Source organism: Trypanosoma melophagium (assembly GCF_022059095.1).
Source record: "Trypanosoma melophagium isolate St. Kilda chromosome Unknown ctg17segment0, whole genome shotgun sequence".
Taxonomy (NCBI): Eukaryota; Euglenozoa; class Kinetoplastea; order Trypanosomatida; family Trypanosomatidae; genus Trypanosoma; species Trypanosoma melophagium.
Genome location: NW_027125145.1, coordinates 326,461 through 345,066, shown reverse-complemented (window position 1 = coordinate 345,066; position 18,606 = coordinate 326,461). Strand labels below are relative to the sequence as shown.

Sequence of the window (18,606 nt, the reverse complement as noted above, 5' to 3'; positions counted from 1 at the left end):
TAAATAAACAGGACGAAGAATAACACAATCCGAGAGGGAGATGAAAAGGAACATATCACCTCCACTTCCTCAATATGACTTCCTCTTATTTTTTCGTTCTTTCAACGTTCCCTCTTGGTTTAAACCTTTAAAGTGTTTCCACTTGCCTTTTTTTTCACTCTTTTGCACTATTCAGAACTACACCCCTCATTTCATTTTTCGTCACTCTTTTTTTCTTTTACGTGTGTATGTGTATGCTACGTTATATTTCTCTCTATACTCTGTTTATAGAATGAAGCAAATGATTCTTTCTTACTGCTATCTATGGATAAATCTCTGTTGATGAAGTACAACAAATGCAAGATCATATTTTGCAAGGGTTGATCCTTCTCTTTGTTTCCTTTTTTTTTTAATTTGTTCGTTATCTTCTGTTTTGTTTTTTTTCGTCTTGTTCACCTCTTTTTTCCTTCCAATGTTTTTTCTACTACTCTCCTTTCCTCTCCCACTTACCTTTTAAAACAAATGCTTCCCATTGTCTTACTTACTGTGGTGGTGCCTTTTCGTAGAGAAGTCTCAACTCTTCTTTGGCGTACCCCATGACATCCGCCTCATTCACCTCCTCTTCCTCATTATCACTATCGTTATTCCTACCCTCTCTCTTGCAGTCAAGTATGACTTCCCTAATACGCTGCTTTACAACGGTCCACGGTATCTTTGCAATATTTTCCTGCGTCATGGATCCCACGAGTGTGTTCAGCATGTCCTCCACACGCTGCTGCAGGAGTGGCGGCAATAAGAGAGCATCACTCTTTTCCGCACTGCGGGACACCGAATGTGTTTCTTCTTCCTCTTCCCCTTCACCCATTCCCATTGTTATCACTGTATTTGTATTTGTAGTATTAGTATTAGTATTATTATTAGTAGTTGTTGTTGTCGGGATAGGAGGTGGGCGAAAAGGAACATGTGCGGAGATGTGTATTTTCTCATCCAAATAAACAGTTGTGAGGGCCTCAGCGGCGGTGGGTGATGAGACAAAGAAGGTCGGCAGCAACACACGGCCGGGATATCGTTTCAGCGCCTCCGTCCCAATCTGCCGCTGGCCCAAACACTCCTGCAGTACTCGACTGCCAAGATCACAGAGAAGACGTATGGTGTGGCTATTTCGATCAAGGACATCATCCGACTGCTTAATGCGACTAAATAGTTCCACCACAAAACTCGCACACTGTGTGCCATGTCGGAAAAGTTCATCAAAAAGAAGATGCCATACACGTTGGTAGGCAACAAAATGATTCTCTTGTTCACTGTCGTAAAATGTATGATGGGCCATAAAAAGTACTAAGAATGGTATAGTGTATTCAAGAAAACAACTAAGCGCATTAGGTGATGATAAAGTGGCTCCTACTGTAACCTGTTTAGAACGGAGATGATCACCCACTTGTTGTACAAGTGTTCGTAGCTGCTGATAACCACTCTTCGTTTCCTCAGCAATAACACTGAGAAGGAGAAAGGCTACATAACGCATATCCGAATGATTCTGTATAATATGAAGTGTAAGTTTCTGTTGTACTGGACGTCGTACCGCAACCTCATCCTCAGCGGATAAAATAACCGCCACAGCAAGTTCTTTACCAATATCAGATGATGGGCGAATAATAAGTTTTGATAACTGTTGATTAATAGAGAGACGACGAGAGCAAGCACCAACCGTATGTGCATCACGTTCACTCACCGCCTTATACGCACCTAACAAGGAATTAAGTGTTGAGGTAACAATACTGGAAGCCCTATCATCTGTGTAGCTCAGCGTAATTGCAGTCAAACACTTCGCCGCAGCATCTACAACGGTTGCTGCTAATGAAAGAGGAAGTAATTCTTTTCCTTTTGTCTTCACTTTTGCTGCATCTTGTGGTTCCGTGTCATCTTGCACGGCAGTAAAAAGGAGTTCTGTAATTTTCTTTAATAATAATTCCTCTTGCAAAAGTGGGGCGGCAGCACGATTCTTGGCGAATGCTGTTAGTGATTTTAACCATCCAACTGTAGCACAGAGTACCGGAGATGCTTTATTCCCAATTCGATTGCGGAGAGTATCCACCAATTGACTTAACGCCTTGTGATCACATAAGCCGTTAACGGTAAGAAGATTCATAAAACAACGCGCTGCCTGTTTGCACACCGCCCCTATTACTTTCGGTGGGTTATCACGGAAAAGAACATCATGATTGCAGGTACATAATTTCCCTAGCATCGTTAAAAGACTCCTCTTATGTGTGGCAATATCTGTGGCAGTAGTGGTAGTAGTAGTCATACTATTATTATTATTATTATTATTATTATTATTATTATTATTTTCGGTACTTTTACTTGCGTAATTGGCCCATTCGGTGAGACACTGTAAAAGAAGAAGCACCCATGAAGAGGGAATGTTTGGATTACTACTCTGACACAATATTTCCAGAAACTCTACGAGCGATAAGGCACAACTTGGTAAAAATGATGGTACTGTTCGTCCAAACACAAGAAGTGTACGCATTAAACCTTCCACTTCACATTCTACTTCACCATCTATACTTGTATGTTCACTGCCACACGTACTACGAAGGGACTCACTTAATCGTACAATTAATTCTTCCAAGTGTTCCACTTCTAATGGAAGCATCATTTGTTTTGATAAGGAGTCTTGCACAAACTTCAATACGGAGCCATCTACACGACCTTTTAACGTCTTAATAAGAGATTCACGTTCTGTTGCATAACTAAGGAGTCCATCAGCACAACATGTTAAAAATGCCTTGGAGACTTTATCATCTTTAGCACGAAACAAAATATCCCATTCTCCCTTTTCTGCATGAGTTATCGTTTGCAAAAAACTAAGGAGACGATGAATATTATTAATCATTTCTTGACCTTCTGGAGACTTTAAATCTTTATTTCGGACTTGTGCACGTAGTTGAAATAGACGTAAAACTGTCAAACGTAATTGTGATTTCTTCGCTGCAAAAGCAAGTAATCTGTTAAAACTCCATGTATTTAAATGGGCACATAATTTGGCGAAACCATCCACGTATGTACGTTCTTTTGTGGCGCTTTCCTTTTCAAAATCAAATAATGCCATACTTGACCGTGCTGAACGTCTTCCACTGGGTGCAGATTTATCGGAACTGTTTAATGAGATAACATTTCCCATAATCTTATTAGGGGGAGGAAGTAGCATCTCAAATGTAGATTCTAAGAGTGTCACACCACCCTCAGCGTTAAGACATTGCATCACGGCTGTTGGAATCCATGGAAATAATTGTTTCTGATAAATGCTACAAAGTTGTTCCACAGCGGCTTGACGAACCTTGAGGTTTTTATCTGCCACACGCAATCCAAGTGTCTTTTCTACTCTTTCTGAGGAAACATATAAAGAGGCGGTCATAATAATATCACCATATGCCATTACAGCCGCACGGCGTACTAACGCATGTGGATCAAGTAGTCTATGTTCCACATATGGCAATAAATCCCGAACTCGGTCTTCTGTGAGAGTTTCAGAAACTTGCGTAGAGGCTCGAATAGCATTAGCGGTTAATTGTAGCATCTCAATACGGATGGCATATTTTGTGTCATTAAAGCGTACAAGGAGGGCGTGAAAGGCGGAGCGGTAGGCGGTGACGGCAGACTCGTGGGCACCAAACGCCATAAAGAATCCACGTAATAATAAAAGACGAATATCAGATTTTTCGTGTTCCAGGTATGGCGTTAACACAGGGACCAATTGACCAACGAGATCAACGTGGAGTTCCATCAATGCGACTAGACATTCCATCGCCCGTCCAACATCACGTAATCCACGTCGTCGTGCCTCCATGTCTTCTTCACCGGTAAGATCTGCTGCCATCAACTCCCCACAACCGTGTTCCATCATATCTGAAATATAATTAGCGATAGCAGGTTGTATAACATCTATTTGCTCTAAAAGAATACGAGCGGCAATCATAGCCCCTGGTGATCGATTCTTTTTTCGTGCAGCATTAGCAATGGCACTATTACTATTATTACCATTAGCATTGCTACCACTGTTGGTAGTACTTCCAACAACAGAGTTTCGAGTAACCCCTGTATGACGTAATAAAATGGGAGAAGCGGCAGTAATCTCTTTTAAAAGTGGAGCGAGCTGCTCTGGTGTAATAGAGTTCGTCGCATTGAGAATGTCAATAAGAACTCTTCCCATTTCTGCTGCTGTTATCGCCGTAATAGCAGTATTGTCGTTATTCTTGTTATTGTTGTCATTTATTGCTGTATCTGTTACTCCAGAACTTCCTCTAATATGTTGAATGGCTTTAAAAAGAGCTGTAAGACGTTCTTGTACCGGTTGACGACAAAGTGGAATAATATATAAAAATATATGGGAAACACTTGCTCGTTCAATGATGTGATCACATGTCTTTAATAAAGCCTCACCCCGGGCTACCTTTTCAAAGGGAGAAACAAGACACGTTAAAACATCATCAGCGTATTGTGTACTAAATGGCTGTGAACGTTTGCTATCTACACCGTCTGAAACATGACTTAACCGTAAAATATCAGAAATCAGACATCCTGTCATTTGTTGTACACCAGTAAGACTACTCTTCAAATAACGGGGACTGAGTAGTTCTTTAATAAATGAGGTGTCCACTTCATATGGTGAATTAGCCGCTCGAAGTATGCGATGACACTCAAACAGCCACGCCAGTAGTTGTGCATCCACTTTATTGTGGAGAACAGAGCCTGAGAGAACAACATCGCTATTCACATCTGTGATTTCTCCACGCGCTCGCTTTCGTACTAATGATGCCGCTGCTGTTGTTGAATCATCCATTGCTGTGGTGTCATGTGTTGTATTACTTTGCTGGTGTCTCTTGGCCGCTGAACGTAATCTGGATTCCGTTTCCATTGTGTCTGTGTTTTTTTTTTCTCTTTTTCTTTCTCTCTATTTCTCTTTCTTTCTTTCTTTATGTATGTATGTTTATGTTTGACCCTTCCACACAAGGTTTATCTGTATGCACCTTATCAAATGAATGATTGGAACAGTAAAACCAAATAAAAATAGAAAAAAAAAGAAGAAAAAATGTAAAACGAAAGTTATAACATCCAAAATTAATTGTTTTTTTGTCCCTCTTTCTTGTTACTCCACCCATCAGCCTATCTTTCCAGTTCCAAACATTCTTAAGAGTAAATGGTATCAAAGTAAATTAAGCCACAGCTTTGTTTGTTACAAACAATACACAACTACACTAAATTAGTGCAGTAATAATACGGTAAAGGAAGGAAAGAAAAGAACAAAAAAAAAAAAATAAAATAAAAGAGGAGATATTTCTTTCCCCCACCTTTCACTTAATATATATATATGTCATTATACAATCATTTAGAATGGGAGTTATGAAGTGTTTCATTCACCACACTATTCCTTATATTCTGCTCCGCTATCCAACGGACGTTAATACCAAAGGATTCCGCACTCTTCTGCAGTTCTTCTCTTAATTTGCTAATCTCTTCCTGCTGCTGCACAACAATACGATTATACTCACAGTGCATCTTTCCCAACACACTATTCTTATCCCTCACAATATCATTTTCCAAAATACTGTCTTTATCACCCATTTGTTGGTGTAAAAATGTGAGTGCCTCCCGTTTTTGCCGTATCTGAGAGAGTAGATAACGCGCCTCATCTTGCAGAGACGCAACTTGCTCCATATCATCATTATTGTTATTACTCTTCTTATTCGTTTTCCCTCTCTTCTCTTGACTCTTATTATACGTGTAGATATCACTATCTTTATTTTTAGCATCTTCTACACGTTGTATTTCAACTTCCAATGCCTCTAGTGTAGCAGCTGTGTGTATCAATTCCCCTCTCCACTCTGTCATCTCCTCTGCGCACACTGGCGCTAGTTTATTTCCTGTCTTTAGAGACTTCAGTTCGTTATTTACCGTAAAATACACATTTGCCTCTTCTTCATACATCTGCAGCCGTTTTTCTTCATATCTTTGCAATAGTAATTGCAGTTCAGCATCATGGACTCTCTGCAGTGCCACACGCTCTTCTTCTAATGTCAATTGCTCTGGTGAAATGGGAAGAATACGTCGTTTCGTCGTATCATTTAACTCCAGATAAGTAACACCAAATTGCAGTCGTAATTCTTCAAGAACAATCTCTTGTGCCATTATTCGTTCCTGCACAGCAGCAGCAGCAGAAGAAGAAATACCTGCAGATAAAGATGTGAGTAGACGATCTACACATTTATCAACAAAATTAGTAATAATCCGTTAAATGAGAAAGAAGGCATATTGTGTCTCAAAATCTGATATTTCATAGGTCTGTAAAACATCCTCAAAAGTGGGAAAAGTGAGGTGAGACATCTCTTCATATAACTGTGTCAAGGTAGAAGTTAATGCTGCAGGAATAACTTCTACTTTTTTCGCTTCTGTGTTTTCTCCCATTACTGTTTTATTATTATTATTATTATTATTATTATTATTATTATTATTATTATTATTATTATTATTATTATTATTATTATTATTATTATTATTATTATTATTATTAGCTATCTTCACTCCCCTTCTCTCTGTTCAAAGGTCCTGTAAATCCAGCCAGGAGACTCCGCTGCATCTCATCACTCTCTTATCCCTTTTTAAGTGGTTAAGGCCGCCCAACCCAAGAAAGTAAACTAATAATAATGATAATAATGATACAAAAGTGTAAACGGTTCTATATATATATATATATATATATATATATATATATAAAACATGTGAAAGAAAGAATTGGGAAAGAGTGGGAAATGATTATAAAATAAAAATGAAAAAAGAAAATACACCCCAAGAAACAACAACAACATCAACCAAAATGGAAAAAAAAGAGTCAAGAGAATTTGGTGTTGGATATTGCCGTCCAAAATTTGTTCCATTCATTTTTTTCTTCCACCTTCTCTCACTTGTACACATACCTATTGCGTGACGTAATCATAGATAATACAAAAGGGAAGAAAAAACAAATGTTAGCCTTCGGAAACAAAACAAACCAAAAAAAAAAAAACACACGAGTCCCCCACGAAATTGATACAGAGTACATAAACCAATAACACATACATACCCACACACACACGGATCGATAGAACAGCCATTAATTTAATAACCTGTACCACCACACACACACACACACGCACACGCACAGAAAAAAAAAAAAGATATACCCAAGATGCAGTCCTTCAACTTTCCTCTAAGAATCAACCATATATAAATAAGGAAAAAACAACAGGACTCCTTTGTGCAATAAAAACACGCGTACACAGATAACCAGCAAAAAAAAGACAACTAATACACGCGCATATATCTGTTTCTGTGTGTTTATTTATCCACTTCACTTTGGTTCTTTGAGCAAATGGCTCCCAGACTCTGCAGGATGAGTTGCTCACCTGCGTTTGGCTTCTGCCGCAGTTCCTGAATGGGATTTTCAATGAATGCAAGATGACCACCAGAGGGCATTTCCACATACATCACATTCGCATTAATATCCACAGCGGCTTCCCAGCGTCGTGTGTGAAGTGTTCCAGGACTGAGTGGATCATTATGTGTGGCGACACACATCACCGGCACTGTGGCGGTGTGCAATGCACGATAAACATCTGCGGAGCGATTGAATTTCTCTGGCAGTACCGCAGATTTCACGTTTGCGTGTGGTACATCGGCATTTCGGAGTTCATCATTATCATCATGACGATTGTGATTATTCTTCTTTTTGCTACTATTATTATTACTATTATTATTATTATTATTATTATTATTATTATTATTATTATTATTATTGTTATTATTATTGCTATGCATGCGCATATTTGTGCACTGCAGATAAGCATGCAGGGCGTTACTATCAAATGGTGCCAACATGGCAATAGCCGCGGTAAGATATGTGCATTCACTGCGCCTTCCCTGTTCTCCAATGTACTTGCAGAGCGTCACACCACCCAATGTGAATCCAACAGCGATGAGAGGCCGTGGATCTTTCGAATTCATTCGCTCTTGCACTTGCATTGGTGTAAACACATTCTTGAGAACATATCGCAGATCTTCCGTTTGTTCACTACTCAATAGTTGTGTATACAACGGCGTATCACTATTAACATCACGGGCGTTTAACACCGCAACATGATACCCATGGCGATATAACTGCATGGACAATCGCCTTACATGTACGGCCTGAGAAGAAGCAATCATTCCTGGAAGAATTAAAACAAGTGCCTTTCCCCCCGCCCCATTAACATTTCTTGGCGATAAACAATCCATATATAATAGAGATTTCCCATCCGCCAGTGTTAACGTCTCACGGGAATATGGCACATGCATCTGCGGACGCAAAGCAGATAGAAGCGTCTGCACATATCCCACATACATCGGCTCCTCGTAGTACATTTGTGATGGCAATCCAAAGAGATCCGAGGCGGCGTTTTTTTTACAATTCTTAATAATTGCAATTCGCCGCTCTTTGCGTGGCGCGAGAGTCATTTCTTTTTCACCAATCGCCCACTCTAATGCACAGATGGGCCAGCGAAATAAGAGATTAAAGATGGTCACCGGTACAACATAGAGGGCAAAGTGCAAAAGGCTGTGCACGGCGAAGAAACCAACGCGGTTCATTTCACAAAATAACAACAAATAGTAATAATAATAACTCAGAGAGTAAATTTGAAATGTATTTCTCTAATGAACTTGTATTTACGGATTTCTTCAAGGCAAATAAATAATAAAAATCCCTTACAAAACAAAGAAATAAAAGGAAAAGGGATAGAAATAGATGAAAACTGAATGTAGACACTCAAACAAGAAAATAATAATAAACGAAAAAAAAAAAAACACAAACACAGGAAATAACAGAGACAGAAGTAAAGTATAATAATCTGCTTTTCCCATACTTTCCGTACTTCCCTTTCTCTCTGTCTTCGTTTCCTTTTCTCTCTCGTAATGACGATTGAAAAAAAAAGAAAGGACAGTCTGTGACTTATCCCAGCAAACTCTGCATTGCCCCATTCCAAGTATAAATCCCAATATTTTTCCCTTGAGCGTAAAAAGAAAAAAAAAAACAATAATCATAATAAATTCATTAAATATCAAAAAAAAAAAAAAGAAGCAAAACTGATTAAATGGAAGTGTACTGAGAGGCCCTTTTTAACCCGCCTTCTGCTCTCCACTTAACTACGTCCATTTTGTTGATGTTTTTTCCTCTGGACCTTTTTCTAATGCCACATAGCCTCAAGTATCTCGCATTACGTGTGAGCGCAAAACTATTTATATAGCGTCGACTTCCACCTCTAACGTCTCTGAATGTGTAATTACTTTTTATATAATATTCATTACCGTCGCGTTGACTACGCGAACAACCAAATGGAGCTCTCAAATCTACTTTAAAATCACGTAATGCCAGATGAACGAGACACACTTCTGCTTGGGAGATCATTTGAGGCGAATACTCCCAGGCACCACCTGTGGCCAAAAGCTTCTCTGTGTTTCCTTAAACACTAACGCTTCCCGACCTTACATTAAATATGATTATTATCAGGGTTACCGTGGGTATTAGTATTACCTATCTTTGTGGAGTTAGCTTTCGTTCCGTACAGTCGAAGGATAATTATCATATATATTGTGGTTATTTTTTTTTTTTAATTAACTTTTCTTCTCTCTTCATTCCTTTTATGAGTACTCTGAACTGTCATGCGTATTTCTCCTGCAATTATCAAACGCCTTTCAGCTCTCTGTGTGAATCACTCTTGAATGTATTTTTTTTGAAAGGAATCATCTTTCCACTAATATTGGCAACTGGATCCTGCGCACGCTGTGCGAAATTCCTGTTTCCACGTTTTTCATTAGTCAATTCAGAGTCTCCTGTAATGAAGTCGATCATTATCTCATTTTTGAAACTCGATGATAGCCTCCCGAATGTCCTGCAACTTTATTCCCGGGGAAATTCTTAACTCTTTCTATTATCCGCAGCTGTGTGTAATGCTGCTGCCATCTCATTTGGAGCTTGTTACGCTGATATCCCTTCACTGCGAATAGTACACGTGTGTTTAAAGCAATAAAATGACCTCACGTAATTCATAGAGGCTGAAGTGGAAGATGTATCCATCAAATAATCCATTATTCTTTAGAAAGGTGCAGATTCTCTCCTCTGATCTGACATTTTCGTTCCGTGATAACTGTCTAAGCTGCAGTACTTTTTTAAATTCCCAATTTTTGGCCGTTCCTCATACACATTGGATTCCTTGTCTCCTTGTTTGTCATGGATTTTGCATTAAATCCGTCCCTTGTTTATTGAGAGTATTGCACTCGTTTTCGTGGGCTTCCTTCACCTCACTGGTGGGTGAGAGTTTCTGCCCCAATTGTCGCAATAATTCCGTAATGCGGCTGTCTTTCTGATTTATTAGTTCAAGCAACTTATTGATAAAAGCCGGATGAATCCTCGATTTCCACCTATCTATACTGTTAATCTGAGTCCTCTTCATAGAAAGAAATCCCTCGGGATTATAAAGCCTGAACTTATCGCAAAACTCTCTGCTGTTCTGCAAAATATCCTCTGCAGATAATCCTGCCAAGATCATCAATGGATTGCTTATAACATTCCATAAAGCCCTCAAGCTTCCTTTACTTGCCTGAATTTGGCCGAACAAAAGACACTCAGGATAAGCATAAGCCATATCCTTTAGAGTGTATCGGGTATAATCAGAACTGCAGGTTTTGATCCTTATCAGTACACTTGATGCAGTCCTTGTTACAGAACGAAGTTTCGCCGCCGTATCGGCACTTGCAGCCCTTATTATTGCATCATAATTTGTACCTCGTTGTCCGGTCAACAGAGCGAGAATTTGAATGTCTTTAATTTCACGTGCATCCGATATAGACTTTATTTTATCCCTTAATACAATGGGGTCCTTCCCCACATAAGAAAAATCCAGCTGTACAATATCAGGATACAACTTAGACATGTACACCTCGAACTCCTTAATTGCAGCCCCGATACGAGTCTTTTCTTCCGGCGATAACATATCTCCCTGAAGATGTATATTGAAGAAACCGCAATTACCCTTTTTCTTATGTGTGAAAAAGACGATAAATAACAAGGCACCAGGCAAAACATATCACAGAAACAACACATAAATCAAATGATCCACAGCTATATCCAAAGACAAGAGACATACAATTTTCACAACTTAATCGATGAATTCGCCAAATACATGTACGATCTTTCAATCAAATGCCTTGATAGTTGTCAGCACTTTTCTCCAAGTTGCACTTTCGCATTGATCGTTTCCTCATACAATTCTGCCATTTGGTTTAACATCCCCTGAAATTGCATATTTGCACTTTGCTTAGCCCTGAAGTTTTCGTCCTTTAGCTGCGCTCGCGCGCATTGGTATTTATGAGATGATAAAGAACCTTTTTCTTCAAATAAAGCCCATTCGGTACTGAAACGTGCATATGCTTCTTCAAAAACATGTGGAAAATTTTGCATTCCTTGGCATTGTGAAGATAGTAATGGAAGGCCACAAGGCCTACCAATTCATAGATTTATTTTTTTCCCATTCTAACCACAAGTACATCGTTATCCCTGGAAAAAATTAAAATAATATTGCTGTTGGGCCGTTATGGCACAGAAGAAATTTGTGAACGCCTTCGTGATGATCATTCACACTACTGTTCAATAATACGGAGACATATTGCAATTATCATTTCTCACTTGCCTATAAACCTACCATTTGTAGACTGTAATGAAAGAAAAAAAATAAAAATAAATAAATTTACGACACCCGTACTACCAAAATTAAAACTGTTTACCATAATAAATATTGTAAAAGTTAATCATTGATTTTCGTAAGCTATTAAAAAATAAAAAAAAAAGTACTTCGCACACAGTGCGCCTCATACACAAAAACACAATACGAAAAACGGAGGGAAAGTGGAAAGCAATTACCTCCTGTTGCTAATGTCACTCTTTTCCTCTCTTACTATCGATTTACAACCTTCTATCCCCTTCTTTCTCTTGGGTATTTTTCGAACCTTTTTTTTTTCTCCCTCTTACGTCGCATTTTTTCCCCCTCTCCCTCTCTCTCTTCTTCACTCATTTATTTTTCGTATCTTTTTTTCTTTTCTTTGTTTTTATTGGTCTCATCCATTCATTCGTTTCATGTTTGACTGTGCGTACACTAAAAAAAAAAAGGAACCTTGACCTGCTTCTTTTCTTTTTTTTCATTCGCACCTCCCTTCCTCTTACTGTTCGCTTGCACATCATGTCATTCGCTTTGATTTTATTTCTTTTTTTTTCTCGTACTTTACTCCTACTTTTCGCAAAAATAACACCTGTCCTCTTCTCTCACCACCCCAACGTCCTACAAAAGCAAAAATACACTACCTCCATCAGCACCTATGACTAGCCAACTCTTCTTCGTCTCCCTTTTCTCCTGTTTCATTGAATCCATTAAACCACTGTTTTTTTTTCTTCTTTTTCCTTCACTCATTCCTCTTCACAGAAACACACAAAAGTATTTCCCCTCATCCTTACCCTAATTCCATGGAGCTGTTGTGAAGTTGAGAGAGAGTCCATTCTCGAGTTGCTGTGGGGTAGTCTCCACACTGTTAGACGGATCAGGAAGACCAAAGAGAGATGCAGCACTCTGCATTGGGACCGTGCTGAACACTCCGTGTGTAGAAGTAGCAGAAGTAGATGTACCAGAATTGCTTGTAGTAGTAGTTGTTGTTGTTGCTGTAGTTCCAACAACCACAGCACCACCACCACCACTAGGAGGAACACCAGCAGGAACAGGAGTGGAGACGGATGTGTATCGCGGCTTCTCAGGGAATACACCACTGCCGGCGATAGGGCTCTGGCCGGACATTCCCGCCATTGGAGATGTGGAGCTGGCGGGTGATCGCTGCACAACGGCGGCCACTCCTGTACTGGCGGTATAATTAGAGTGTGAAGCCGTACTGCTGCTGGTTTGACCTCCCACCATTGATGTTGGCGTAAAAGGACGGGCGTTGGCATCGAGTGTGAAGCGTGCGACTGCGTTAGACGTAGTGAATGGAGCCGTAACAGTGAATCCAGTACTCTGTCCCACAGATGATCCTCCTCCCATGATATCCATACCAGAGATATGTGTCGAATCGGTTTGCAATAACGGTAATTGTGTGGAAAAAGCTGTAGATAGACTATCATATCTACCAATAGTGTTCATGTTATTACTTCCTCGAACAGCAGTAGTAAAACCAGTAGGCTCAGCGAGCGGTGCCCATGATGAAGTAATATCCGTACCGCTCACTCCATCAGTGGAAGTTGGTAATAATGATGAAAAACTTCCACCGTTGCTTACTGCTGCAGAACGCGGTAACGGAATAGAAGGTCCACTGCTGTTGCCACCAGAAGTAGCAAGATTCATAGGACTCATCCCAGGTGCAGCGGTTGGTACAGTTTGTGGTGAACACTGTGGAGAGGAATGTGTGGGAGTAATTGCAGACCCAAAATCGCGGGAATTAACACCATTTCCACAAGGAGGAGCCCAGAAAGACTGTAGATCATTAATGGCTAATGTCTCATGACGCGTAGTAGAAAGGTCTGGTATACTCAAAGCCGGTGTCCATTCCTGGTGTTTTCGTCGTTTAGCCTCCTCACGTTCTTTAGCCTTAGCCAAATAGTTGGCAGTTTCCGCCTCAAGATTAGAAAGTACTTCACTCCTACTCTTTAATAATTGCTCTAATCGCTCAAGCTCACTTTTACTATCATCAATTTGTACCTGTAATCGTTGAATATTTTCCTCTTCTTTTGCTTTTTCCTTTGTTAGTTTGGCAACTTGGGTGCGGTTGGTGGCAACATTCTGAGTTAGCATATCTAATTCCCTTTGTAACTCAGGGTTAGGCCCAACTTTTGCGAGAAGTATCTTACGTTCACGTTCTTTTTTTTTTTGTAGAGCCTTCTGATACGACTTACTATGCTCATTCATCAATTGTCGGAAAGAGTTATTCCAAGCTTGTTCAATGCTTTCACGTCCCTGCATTTCACTCTTTCCTAATTTGAAAACGGCTTTCCCCCATTCTTTTTGACGCTTTTCCTCCTCCAATGCTGCAGCCTGTTGACTATTGTTAGAATTATCACCATTGGCATCGCCACCACGTTTTGAAGAGTTGGTTTTTCCGTTTTGATGGTTGCTGTTTGACTTTCTCTTCCCTTCATCGATAAACGGACTACCATCCATGTGCATTAGATCCATAGCATATTGAAATACAAGACGGTCTTCGGAAATGTTGTACAGACGGTAACCGAACTGGGACATTGTAGAACTGCGCAAGGCATCCGGTAGAGAGACAAAGTTTTCAAAACCAACAAGTTCTCCTGGAGCCGCATCTACTTCACGCTCCAAAAACAAAGCCGATGATTCTTTAAGAGAAATTTCTTGATTCTGTGGAGAGTTTCTATTATTATTATTATTATTATTATTATTATTATTATTATTACTATTATTAGTAGTAGTAGTAGTAGTAGTACTTTTTCGCTTTTTCTTGGGATCCTGAGTCCGGATAACCATATGGGCTTTAAGAGCTTCACTGTGTCGATGCCAAACGCAGAAACTTATTTGTTCGTTCACCACTGTTAAAACTGCATGCCACCTTATTTTGTTGCAACTGAAACGATTACTTACCAGTCTCTGCAACGTCAATACCTTCATAAGGTTTGCATTATCAATAGTACACGTGTACCGTCCAGGAGCATGTTCATGAATTTGCATCTCTGGCATAAATTTAAGTTTTGTTATGCATGGTACAGGCTGTCGAAGTGGATAGAAATAGTGACTGATTTTCTCTGCTAATAATTCAGGCAATTGATTGACGTCAACTGATTCAGTAGTTTTATCAACGGTGGGAATTGAAAGCTCATGACATACCTTTTCCAGAAGGGGTGTTGGTAATGGCTGAAAAAATGTAAATACTCCAAGCGCGGAGATAGCCATAAATATCTCCTCAGGGGTACAACTTCGATCCATAAAACCAAATATATTGGCAAAGTACCTCAAGTGATCAGAAATCAGCCTAAAAATATCATGCCTTAATGATAGTAAAACCCTACGCACACGTTCAGCTCGTTCATCCCCTCTTTGAATTACTAACTCTGAAATGGTACCATCCATTGGGGCGTCGCCCAGTGATCCATTTTGCGTTCTTTTATTACCATTATTATTATTATTATTATTATTATTATTATTATTATTATTACCGTTGTTGTTGCCGCCACCGCCAACTGGGGATGATGATGAGGATGATGTTTGCGCTTCAAGACGATCTGACACAACTGAAACAATTGTGACAGCAAGAAGTCGAAAGTGCTCGGTGATATTCGCACGATACACTTCATCATCTTCATCTTCGTCAAACTGAATACCCCAGCACTTTGCCAGTTCCAGCATTGTCGACAAGCTTAGTGTATCCATTTTGTTAATTTTCTTGAGATCATCTGGATCTTCATCATAAAATGACCGAACGTCAACTTCATCCTCTTCATCATCTTCAACAACGTCAGCGGTATCATTGTCGCTTTCATCGCCATAGACTTTGTCACCGCCGCCAACATCATCATCATCATCAGCATTCTGCAACACCCAACGCCCATTAGGGTCTATGCAGCGCAGCAGTTCCATCATCACTAACGGATCTCCAAGATCAGGAGGATCATGAAGTGGACACATCATCCGCGAGAACTTAACAGATTCATCATCGTCTTCTTCATCTCCTTCATTGCCTGCAAGCGATCCGCCAGATAACGCCGCAGCGAGTTGCTCCCGAAGTTTGCGCTCAGAGAATTGACCCATCGGTAGTGTTACACCACCATTTAGTGAAGAAGAGGAGTTCGTCACAGAAGGAATAGATAAAGTGCCGCCACTAGCGGCATCCCCCTCCTCTGCAAAGTCATCCGAGCGTTCCAGTGAAAGACATACACCACCACTGTATTGCTGCATCATTTGCATAAGTGCCATTCCACTGGGAAAGTCACTGGACGAATTATTAGAGATTGAACGCTCATCCACTTTGCCGCCACTGACCAAAGTGCCTCGGGGTAAACGGCGTGGCGATTCTGACACTAGTGCCGACTTTGCATTACGACTACGACTAGGAGCGGCTATAGTGTTACTGCTGTTGTTATCATTCACTCCACTAGAGGCAGGGACAGTAAAGGAAGAGGGTGATGATCCTGCAGTCGATAACGGGCTCACACCGTCTCTACGCCGTTTTTTGGTGGGCATCGTGCTGACTCTTTTTTGCTGCATACGTTCTACAGAAACTAGTGGTGGTGTAGATGCCGAATTGGCAGCAGGGGCTGAAGAATTACCACAAGTTTCAGAAGCAGCATCTGTACTAAGGCGGGAAGCACCACAACCACTAGCCCGTAAATGTTGCAGTAAAGCCACAGCATCACGTTCATGAGCTATATCCTTGCAGTTATCGTCATTACTGTTGTTGTTGTTACGGGTACCATTCGCACCCTTCGTTACTTTCTCAATTGCAGCGAATAGTCCTGGTAACCTGTCCTGTAACACTGTGAGTGTAGAGAAATCAGACCCTTTAGATGGTTTCCCACCCTGATTTGATCCCTCCATTAGTTTAAAAGTACAGAGTTCCTATGCCGATACCTACAATAGATATATATATAATCTCTGGTCCCGTTCCAACTCCTACTATAACTGTCCCTTCTTTAACACTAGAGACGCTCCCTCCTCAAAAAGAGGTTAAAACAAAAAATCAGAGGGATTTCCCGTGTATCAGGCTCTTCAAAAACCAGTTTACTCAATCCAAGCCCTTGGGTTATTTTTCCTTTATTGTATACTTTTTTTTTTGCTACTCGAATATATATATATATATTTCTTTGAGGCGCCTTGTTCTTTTTTTTTTTCTTTCTGTCAATTTGGTTCGTTTCTTAAACACCAAATGTTTTCGTGCTTTCCGTCGGCCCCCCTTTTTTTACTTTCTTTTTTGTTGTTTCTTTCTTTGTTTGTGTCACAGTCCTAGTTGAGATCTCCTCTCTGCTTCTGCAGATTATGTATATTATATTATATATTGTTCTTGCGAGGAAGAGAGAGAACCTACTTTCCTATCTGTATCAACAAAGAACCCTAACGATAAACAAATCCAAACAGAAAGCGGGAAAGAAAAAAAGGAAAGAGAGAGAACAATCGCCGAAGAAGCCAAAGAAAAAGTACCCCACACAAAAATAAATATATTTACCTGTATTTAACTTGACTGCTTCAACTGGCCTTACTCCTACTGCAAGTGCAACTGCTGCTGTAGTTGTCCTGTGCCTGTGCGTTTGGGCATATCCGGGCATTTTTTTTTGTGCTTCTTTCTCCTTTCCAAGGTAAAGGAGGCCGTTTGCTCATTGCTAGTCGAATTTCTGATCTTACTGATGTTATCAGCGCTTCCCTGGCATTCTCGTCTGCGTCCGGGTTGTCTGCGCTATTTTTGAAGCAGCCTCATGTATAACTCGAGCTTATACACGCAAAAACACTCAGAGGACTACAACAGCAGCTGCAGCAAGAGCAGTAGCAATAGTGGCAGGGAAGGATAGTGACTTGTTCATGACTTCGTAAATAAAGGGGAAAAAGATGTAAAACAAAGAAAAAAAAAATCGGGGAGGGAGAGAGAGAGAGAAAGAAAAAAAAAAAAGCGAAAGAAAAGTTAACTCAAAAAACAATATAAGAGGTAGAATAAGAGAAGGTCATAAGACTTGAACACCTTTACCGTCACGATCGACTCTGCCTTTCAAAGTGTCTCGCCCTCCTCCTTTTCATTTTCCAGTATTCAGTCCGAAGACAGAATTTCGTTTTGTTCTTCATCTCTTCTTTCATCATTTCCCGTTATTAAGTTTAAGTTAATCCTGTTTTTTTTTTCACCCATTCCTTTAATTTCTTTTTTTTTTTCGCCTTTCACGTCGGAGCCCAGTAGCGATGCGAATTTGGGGTGCGCTGGCGGAAGGGGAAAAGATAAATGAAGATAAAACAAAAAGGAATTACCACAAAAGACGCCAAATAAGATAATACGCGTAGATGCACACACACGCCCACCCACATAGGCACCGACAAAAACAAAGAAACAGGTAGGAGAAAAAAAAAGAATAAATAAAACGACTTGAAAAATCATTTTTTATCTGTATTTTTTAGATTTTACCTCTTATTAATCAGCCTACTGTTCCTATTTTTTTTTTCTTTTCGTGGATGTTGGTGTTGCTCTCTCGTTTAATCTTTTCCTGTACGCCTTCGTAGAAATTCAATTCACCAAAAGAATGGGGGCTATCCTGTTGCTTCACTCTTATTCTTTCTTTATAACTTATTCATCTGTTTTTTTTTTTTTTTGGTTTCTCTTTATTTTCTCTTCATTATCTGACTTACCTTTCCTTACACGCTATTTCCCTGCTAATTTTACACACGCACATGCACACTTTCTCCTTCGATCACCTTCCTCTCATCATCATTTCTCTCTCTTCCTCCTTCTCACAACCTCCTGTGTGAGCAGCGAGGGAAAGAGAGAGAGAGAGAGAGAGAGAGAAAGAGAAAGAGAGAGAGTACGGGA

General features: G+C 40.0%; 5 protein-coding genes across 5 annotated transcripts; all 5 read right to left on the bottom strand.

Annotated features, from left to right (window-relative positions):
* Positions 1 to 520: 520 nt before the first annotated feature.
* LSM04_004845 (uncharacterized protein) lies at positions 521 to 4,900 on the bottom strand (the record flags this gene model as incomplete). The annotated part of the gene is made up of 1 exon (XM_067334396.1): positions 521 to 4,900. The coding sequence occupies one exon, from the start codon at positions 4,898 to 4,900 to the stop codon at positions 521 to 523; it is 4,380 nt and encodes a 1,459-aa protein (XP_067193345.1).
* Positions 4,901 to 5,367: 467 nt separating this feature from the next.
* Positions 5,368 to 6,171, bottom strand: LSM04_002495 (uncharacterized protein; the record flags this gene model as incomplete). Its single annotated transcript, XM_067334395.1, has 1 exon — positions 5,368 to 6,171. One exon carries the CDS (start codon positions 6,169 to 6,171, stop codon positions 5,368 to 5,370), a length of 804 nt encoding a protein of 267 aa, XP_067193299.1.
* A 1,185-nt stretch (positions 6,172 to 7,356) lies between these two features.
* Positions 7,357 to 8,643, bottom strand: LSM04_006795 (Alpha/beta hydrolase fold-1; the record flags this gene model as incomplete). The annotated part of the gene is made up of 1 exon (XM_067334394.1): positions 7,357 to 8,643. One exon carries the CDS (start codon positions 8,641 to 8,643, stop codon positions 7,357 to 7,359), a length of 1,287 nt encoding a protein of 428 aa, XP_067193391.1.
* A 1,637-nt stretch (positions 8,644 to 10,280) lies between these two features.
* LSM04_000787 (uncharacterized protein) lies at positions 10,281 to 11,045 on the bottom strand (the record flags this gene model as incomplete). The annotated part of the gene is made up of 1 exon (XM_067334393.1): positions 10,281 to 11,045. One exon carries the CDS (start codon positions 11,043 to 11,045, stop codon positions 10,281 to 10,283), a length of 765 nt encoding a protein of 254 aa, XP_067193263.1.
* A 1,515-nt stretch (positions 11,046 to 12,560) lies between these two features.
* LSM04_004348 (uncharacterized protein) lies at positions 12,561 to 16,640 on the bottom strand (the record flags this gene model as incomplete). Its single annotated transcript, XM_067334391.1, has 1 exon — positions 12,561 to 16,640. One exon carries the CDS (start codon positions 16,638 to 16,640, stop codon positions 12,561 to 12,563), a length of 4,080 nt encoding a protein of 1,359 aa, XP_067193334.1.
* Positions 16,641 to 18,606: the final 1,966 nt, after the last annotated feature.